This window comes from Gymnoscopelus microlampas, assembly GCF_963454915.1.
Source record: "Gymnoscopelus microlampas genome assembly, chromosome: 24".
NCBI classification, from domain to species: Eukaryota; Metazoa; Chordata; class Actinopteri; order Myctophiformes; family Myctophidae; genus Gymnoscopelus; species Gymnoscopelus microlampas.
In genome coordinates, this window is record NC_139961.1 from 1,150,185 (window position 1) to 1,159,057 (window position 8,873).

The 8,873-nt window shown below is 43.8% G+C and overlaps 1 protein-coding gene across 1 annotated transcript in view; it reads right to left on the minus strand.

The window, feature by feature from the left end:
- Positions 1-1,346: 1,346 nt before the first annotated feature.
- Positions 1,347-8,873, minus strand: part of LOC311041031 (protein SON-like) — a gene marked incomplete at its 5' end in the record, with an annotated part of 11,457 nt that continues 3,930 nt past the window's right edge. Inside the window, 4 exons of the mRNA XM_084051468.1 lie at positions 1,347-1,654; positions 4,463-4,564; positions 5,151-5,266; positions 6,949-7,017. Coding sequence (XP_083907594.1) covers positions 1,577-1,654; positions 4,463-4,564; positions 5,151-5,266; positions 6,949-7,017 — 365 coding nt within the window. The 3' untranslated portion in view covers positions 1,347-1,576. The remainder of the gene's footprint in view (positions 1,655-4,462; positions 4,565-5,150; positions 5,267-6,948; positions 7,018-8,873) is intronic.

Consider the following 8,873-nt stretch of genomic DNA (forward strand, 5'->3'; position numbering starts at 1 on the left):
CCCATTGTGCTCACATTCTGTCAGGTACATGTCCACTTCCACTGAAATTATTGTTTGTTTGTTTTTTTCCTACCCAGAAGCCAAAGGGTAAAAGTCTCCCATTGGGACCCACGGTAGAAACGGGGGCTGTCACCCATTCTGGGCCTCTGAACCAACCATTAAAAGTTGTCAGATTGTACATTGGCTATTTTCACAATGAAGTATGTTACATTGAAAAAACATACTCTCATTGCTATCTGAAAAGTTGTGAGATTGTAGATCAGCTGTATGTAAAAAACACTCAATTAAGTATTTCATGTTATCTTTAACAATTGCAGATGTATTCATTGATAGTCATGTTGTGTGAAATGCAACTCAGATGAAGTCTGCACCAAGTGAGGCTTGAACTGGTGACCTTCAGGTTGTGGGGCACACATTTAAGCGAGAAGCCACCAACAGACAAGAACCTGTGAAAAAGGAGATCACACAGATCATACAGTTTCACGCAAATAGCTGAACAATCCTGGGTTTAAGTGTTTTTCAAACTGCTCAAGATTGCGGACAATCTAAGGGCGGTGCTTACTGGTCAACGTGATAGATGTGTTCCTCATTAGTCAAGGCACATGTGTAAGCAGGTCTAATGGCTGTCGGCCAAACGAGGCATGACTTTTGCCTGTTTAAAGTTTCAATTTTCAAAAAATTGCTATAGCGCCCCCGTTTGACCAATTGGAGTAAGATTGGTTTCAGTGATATTTGGAATGGCCCTTTACATTTCTGCAAAGTTTCAAAGAATGGTAAGTCTGCATGTATGTGTTAGGGGCAGATGAATAATTGTCATAAAACTGCAATATTCATTGGCTCATTAAAGCTTCATTTTTTCACTTATGGAAGATATTTTGCAAACGTTTTTTGGTATAGGTCCAAAGTTCATGTGTAAAAAGTTTCGTGCAGATTACTCAAAAATCCCAGGAGGAGATAGGTTTTAACTGTTTTTCATATAATTCAAAATGGTGGGAGATCTAAAGGTCAGAGGTCAAAAGTCAGAGTGTGAAAGTTGTTCAGCATGAGGAGACGCATGTGTGCATCGAAGTTTCATGGCTGTAGGTGAAACAGGGCATGAGTTGTACCTGTTCAAAGTTGTCATTTTCAACTGAGTGCTATAGCGCCACCTTTTGACGAAAGATTGTGAGATTTATTTTTTGATCGTTTTTCATGACCATCTACCATATGGCCGAGTTTCATAAAAAGCGACTGCACGGTTCAGCCAGAACTGGCAAAAACGGCGGAAGAAGAAGAAACGGAATAATGCCAATAACAATATGGGTCCATGCTGGAAGCCTGGCCCCATAATAACATTTTGTCTACTTACAGCCTCAGCGCACCAATGAAGATGCTCTTATCTGAAATGGAACACCCCCCATGTCACCAAACATGTTTGACAAAGGGTACAAATACAAATGTAGGCCACTGCAAATACGTGGTTTCCTTCGTACGCGGTTCATGTCAGCAGACTGACACGGCCCTTAAAGTGAAAAGAGTCTCTGAGTGTGTTGTAGAATGTGTGTGTGTGTGTGTGTGTGTGTGTGTGTGTGTGTGTCTATGTAGAGAACAGGGGTCCGGTGGAAGCAGCTGTAAAGACGGGTCCTGTGTAGAGGCCTGGTCCATCTGCAGGAACCTGGGAAAAGAGACACACACACACACTTCCATCAAACTTACTTGCATAAATCGTGGTGATTTAGTATCTAGTCCAGGGGTCTTCAACAGGGGGTCCGGGACCCCAGAGCTACTATAGGGGGGCCGCCAATCTTTTTGAAATAGGATGTTTTTTTTTACATGAACCACTTGAACCATAGCATCCCTACTCTGAGGGGAACATTAGCCGAAAATAGCTGATCTACAAGCTCACAACGCCTCGTACTGCGAGGCGTTGTGAGCTTGTAGATCAGCTATTTTTGGCCAAGAGGTTTGGTGTAGGGGGGGAAAGGGAGCAAATCAAGTACTAAGTATTTAAGGTTTAAGTGGTTTAATGTCTGAAACAAACAAAATTTACCGGAACACTGATGATAGTCAATGAAGCCATCTATGAAATCTATGAAAAAGTTGAATCTGCAACACAATTGTAAACAATGCAGTGGGGGGTCCCAGCTTCATCTCTCAGCTAAGGGGTCCTTGGACTGAAAAACGTTGAAGACCTCTGATCTAGTCAAATAACATCCATCTATTTTACGGTGACTCTTCGACATGATATCTACCAGGCTGTTTTGTCATTTAGAAATACAAGTGGGTGAGGCCTTACTGGCATTTATGCACTATGTAAGTAAGTAGCCGCCGCCTGAAGTCCTCTGATTCGGCTCTACTAGTAGTTCCTATTAAAGTCTAGGCTGGTGACCAAGGGTGACCTGGCCTTTACCATCAGGGCCCCTAGACTCCGGAACAGCCTCCCATTGAACCTCAGACTTGCTAGTCCCATAACCCAGTGGCAGTGGTTCTCAAACTTTTTCATGTTAAGGACCCCCATTTGAAAAGATATGCCAAGGACCCCCAAAGAGACGATTTTTTATGGAAGTACAGCAGTGATTCAAACATTTTAATTTAAGGACCCTCAGTTGATAAAGTACCATTTCATCAGTGTTGATTTAACTCTGAGTGTACAAATGGAACCAAATGGGTCAGGGTCCATTTGGTTTCATTTGTACACTCTCTGAGTTACAGACACATAAGGGTCCATTTTGTTCCTATTCTTAACTCTATGGCTGCCAATGACGTATATATACGTCTTTTAATTATCAGCTGTTGTCCGCCAAAGACGTATATATACGTCATGGAAAAAAAGGAAAAACAATTTTTTATTTTTTTTTATTTTTTTTTTGCATTTTTTTATAATTTCAACCCTTGTCGAATTACGAACAGATTAGGAGCTAAAAATGTTCGAAGATTTGCTGCTCCATTCACTTCAATGTTAAAATTCAAACGGACAAACAATTCCCTTTGTTTTTTGGTTTAAAACTACTGGTTTTCAGCTATATTGAAACATCAAACAACACATGTCAACGAGGTCAAAATGACCTCATTGACATTTGTGAAACCACACCTGAATCTCATCTGTGATTAGAAACCATCTGGGGATCAATCATACTGGAGGAAAAAAATCTGTGGCTACGCGAACAGGTACCAAAATCATGGCAAAACCCTGGCAGAGGCTACAGACTGTTCTGAAAAAACTCTGGCAGGCAGAGAGTTAACTATCAGTCATTTGGCTGGGGACCCCCTGGAACCACCTCAAGGACCCCTGGGGGTCCCCGGACCCCACTTTGAGAACCACTGCCATAACCATTTTAAAATCTAAATTAAAAACTCTTCTTAACACATTAGCTGCCAAAGACGTATATATACGTCTTTTAATTATCAGCTGTTGTCGAAAAAAGGAAAAGAAAAAAAAAAAAATTTCAAAAATTTTTTTTTTTTTTTTTTTTTGCATTTTTTTATAATTTCAACCCTTGTCGAATTATGAACAGATTAGGAGCTAAAAATGTTCGAAGATTTGCTGCTCCATTCACTTCAATGTTAAAATTCAAACGGACAAACAATTCACTTTGTTTTTTGGTTTAAAACTACTGCTTTTGAGCTATATTGAAACATCAACCAAACATGTCAACGAGGTCAAAATGACCTCGTTGACATTTGTGAAACCACACCTGAATCTCATCTGTGATTAGAAACCATCTGGGGATCAATCATACTGGAGGAAAAAAATCTGTGGCTACGCGAACAGGTACCAAAAACATGGCAAAACCCTGGCAGGCAACAGCTAAAAATCTGAAAAAACTCTGGCAGGCAATGTGTTAACAGCATCTCAAATCGTTGAACTATTTTCAGCTTGAAGCACCCAGGGCCCTTCACCAAAAACGCTGGATGCTGAGAGTGCTGAAGAAAGATTTTCTGCCCTGTTAAAAACAAGTGCTCCTGTGTGTCTTTACCAAAGAAATGCTTGACAGAGGCGCTAGCAGCTCGAAAAAATGCTTTCTGTGTACATGGCCCCACACAGGACACTTTAACCCATTGAGACCCGAAGCCGATTCTTCTAAATCCCAACAGTATTCTGAAAAAACATACGTTTCTATATCAGTGGTGTATATCAAACCTGTTCATGTCAAGGACCCCCAAAATTACATGATTTGGCTGCCGACCCGGTGCCGCGCTATGAGCGTGTATGTCTGCTATTTTTAAATAGCCAAAGTGTAAAATAACGCTTTTTATCTCAAATCAAAAAGTGACACAGATGCGTTCCAGGTCTTAACACTTTCCCTGCCCTAATTATTTCTATTATGAGACATCCTTGTCTCATAATACATCTGTGCTCAAATCAGAGGAAATCACAGGTAAGCGCTTTCAGGAGCATGTGCCCTGTACAACCGGATGGTAACAAGCTGGAACAGTAGATCAGCCAGAGGCACGTGACTACTAACAGACTAGTACTGGTTACCTCTCCCATGGCCTGTAGGGCCACCGTAGTAGCCATGGCCTTGGCGTGTTTCTTGTTGGGACTGGCTGACTGGGGCTGGTGGTCCACACCATTTACTGTCACCTGGGGTACACAACACAGGGACATTATTAGAAAGAGAGAGAGAGAGAGAGAGAGAGAGAGAGAGGGGAAACATGCATGGTGAGTCATGTCTAATTTATGCTGTCACACGATGCTGCCGCGCACCAAAAATAGCGGTTCTATAAGCTCACAATGCGTCACGTCCGCAATGTGACGTGAGCGTGTAGATGGGCTATTTTTATGACATGAAGTGTAAATCAGCCTTTAGGTTGCTTAGTGGATGTAGTGAGCTATGCACACATTTAATGTATTCAATACAGAGACATGGAAAGGTAGTGTGGCACAGTGAGGTGATGAGAGAGAGAGAGAAGGAGAGAGAAGGAGAGAGAGAGCGCAAAGGAGAATATAAGTGATCATCTAAAAAAAATGCCTGCCTGTCAAATACATGTTATGTTGTGTTTTAACAAGTTCTGTTAAAAATGACACAGGAACAAAAGCACACACACATGTACACGCACATTCATGCATGTACGGACCCCCACCTCCATGCACATACACGCACGTACGCACACACACACACACACACACACACACACACACACACACACACACACACACACACACACACCTTGAAGAGGAAGTTCTTGCGGTGGTCAGGGCCACTGTGATGAACCATAACAAAGTCAGGCTGCATGATCCTCTTCTTGTTGCACAGCTCGATCAGAGCCGACACCGGGTGCTTCCCTGGACGCACAGACAGACAGAAAGACAGATATTTACACAGAACTTTTAAAGCTTAACACAAGCGTTTTCCTTGTGTTGTCCGACAGCAGAGGAAACCCTGCAAGGCCCCAACCTGCTCATCATGAGCAGTTAGACATTCAGTGTCTTGCTCAGGGACACTTTGACTCTGACCCTGAAGTCGAACCAGGGTCTCGCTGTCACGCATTAGAGCCCATGCTGTATACTCCCGAAGCAGTCGGCTATTGGGTTGCCCCATTTAAAAAAAAATGTCGTCATGTGTGTTGGCCTTGACAGGTAAAACACATGTCAAAGTGTCCTTGGGCAAGACACCTGAACCCTGCATTAGAAGTCCGCACACCGTTTGAGCTCCCAGTGGAAGAGTCTTTTTATTTGTTAGGCAACGTTACGACCGTAGCCAGTCTTCATCATACATTACAAGGCAAGGCGTGTTTAAATACAGGAAGGAGAGGTACAATACAATCAATGGCAGCAGTGGTAATAACCTACAGACTCACCCACCAAATCTACAGACTCAGGCTGAATACAGTGTTGCCATATAGAGAGCTTGTAGATCTAGGGAAGAGCTATACGGGGGCAGTAACGCCATCACAACAAAAGGAAAAACAAATTTCCAAATAAGGGCATTCAGGGTGGACAGGTTAAAGGGCCAACACTAAAAAGTTCATGTGCAATACATTTACCATTCACAGCTGAAATGGACACATGAGAATTAAAAGTACCTCAATAATAAAAACGCCTAAAAGTAACGACCACTAACAAAGAGTGCAGCAGATGCAATGCAAAAAGTAAATAATAATAATAAAGAGGACAAAACAGAACAATGCAAAATGTCAGATATACAGAGAAACAATAAAAATAGAAAAAATAAGAAAAATACAAAAGAATCACAAGAATGGCTTGACATCAAACTCTTCATTTCCTTCCTGTATTTAAACACGCCTTGCCTTGTAATGTATCAAGACCTGATGAAGACGGGCTACGGTCGTTCCTCAAACGGTGTGCGGACTTCCCCTCTTTTTCGCATGTACGTACTGTATTGTTGTCCAGCACCCGATTAACTGCTTTAGGATGTGCGTGCTTACCCCTCGTTCCTAACTGAACCCTACATTGCCTTCAATGAGTCGGTCGGCGCTAGCTTGACATCATTGTGTGTGAATGTGGGAAAAGTGAGGACGCTGGTGTTGACTGTTCGCCGCTTCACCTCCCAATGCCCCCCCCTGTATGAATGAATGCACCATTGTAAAGCGCTTTGAGTAAGTTTGAGAAAAACGTAGAAAAGCGCCATAAAAATGCAATTCATTATTATTATTGGATTCTCTACAAAAATCCACACAGAAAAAAAAAAATATGCATGAGTGAGAATGTCTTGCTGGGCAAATGTGACAGCAATTGCACTCTCAGGGCCCTATTTTGGGCGGCGCCCTACCCATTATCTATTAACTTCTTTACTAGTTTTTACTATTTTGAACAACATTTTCAAATAGTTCAAGTAGCCTATCTACATCAACACATTGTGAGCTTGTAGATTGGCTATTTGAACAATTTGAAAATGATTTACAAAATAGTAAAAAATGGCAAAGAAGTTTAGGGATAATGGGTAAGGTGCCGCCCAAAATAGGGCCCTCAATGTTTCTGCAGGACTATGTGTGTTTCTATCTCACCCATCAGATCCTTGGTGACCACCAGTCCTCCTGTTTGCTTCAGAGGTTTCTCTCCTTCAGCAACCAGACCTGTAAGAAGCACAGCGTCAACATTAAAGTGTTGCTTCACTAGGGAGGTGACTTGAGGAGCTCAAGTAGCTTTCGAATAGCACGGCTCAACACCAGCCAAGTCATTTGAGCTAGCATTATTTGCTGTATGTATACACACCTTAAATATTTTATTCATTTTAGAAACAGTTCATCTCTTACTCAAGCGGGACAATGCCCATTGCAAGTTGATGAGGAGGAAGAATTAAGTAGTTTTTTATTTGCACATGCAGTCCATACATTCCACAGGGCTAGACCACACATGGACACATGACATCATCAGCTTGCGATGGGCATTGGCCCACTTGAGTAAAAGATGAACTATTCGCCAGAATCAGAATCAGAATCAGGGTTTATTGTCACAACAGTCAGTTACAAGTAAAAAACAATGTCAGTTACAGGTAAAAGGCTAGTGAAATTCATTGTGCTTCTTTCAGCTACGGCCAGCCTTCCACATCTCCACGGCGCCATAATGGGGGGTAAAAGCAACCCTCCACACACACCGCAGCAGCCGTGTGTGGCGCTATCAGGTGGGGGTGGAGGTGGGAAAGAGAAAAGGGGGGGGGGGGGTTAGGGTAGTAGAGAGATGGGAGAGGGAAAGAAACACGTGGGGGAGTTCAAAAAAATCAAATGTTATCACAGTCATGGCCTACAGATTACAAGACATAACAGGATAAAAATTTGCAAAAACAACTCATGTGTAGACAGACATGTTCAAGCCTTGCAAGGAGGGGGGTAAGGGTACATGGTCAGAGGCAGCTTGAGTGCAGGGGTGTTATCAGTATTTATGACCAAGTCCGTTAGGGTCACAATGTCTCTTGCGCGATGGATCGGTTGAAATAGTGATTCTCCTTATCGCGATGGAATGCGAAGCAACACAGCTCGAGAGTCTCTGCTGCTAGAGTCCATAACAACAGGCATGAAAGCAGTCAGTGTCCCACCGCGGCACAAGGTCATGTGTGGTGTGTGAGTGTATGCTGCTGCTATCTCGCTCCCCCCCACATAGGCAGGAGATAGTTCAACAGCAGATGGTTAGGGTGGGAAGGGGGGTGGGGGGGTCCCAGCGAATGAGGCCCAGCTCAGCGTAGCGATGTCTCCCTTCTCGTCCGCAGCTCCGTGATTTGTGCGGGCAGGGGATTCAAATATTTCCCTTGAGATCCTTTTTAGACCGAGGCGGCTCCGTTTGCTCCCCCTCTATAGTCTGTTAGGTCCACGCGATTCTGGCGTGCCAGGACGGCCAGACGTGCCGCTATGAAGTCGAGCCTTGCCGTCTGCTCCTGGATCGACTTCCCAATAGCCATAACCATGATCGGCAAGCGAGGCTGGCCCGCCATCGCAGCCGTCTTCCCAATTTTCCGGTACACGAGAGCAATGCCCATGCCAATTAGCAGTATCCCCATCACCAGAAGCCCAAATATGTACACATCTTCCGAATCCTCAATACTCAGCAGAGAAAGGCAAAGTGGCTGCCATTTCCCATTCGAGTCTCTTGGGTATCCCGCCGGGTAGGTTTTAGGAGGACAATTTGCGTCTGAAGCGCCCTCAGACTTGGTTGAAAAAATGGTGTCGATCGCGTTGAACCCCCAATCAATCAGGAAATTCATGGTGGTCGCTTCGAGGTTGAGGATTGTAGAGAGAGAGATCGCTAGGCAGACCCGTTGAGCTCAGTCACAGGAATCAGGCGAATGCATACGAAGGACAGGACACACAGGGTTAGGGAGGTAGGGAGGCATAGATAGCCGGGAGGCTAGCCATCACGGCTCCAGGCTCCGCCGGAGCTTAGATAAGCCAAGCCAAGGGAAGGAGGGAAAGAAAATGCGACTGCCTCCGTCGAAGGT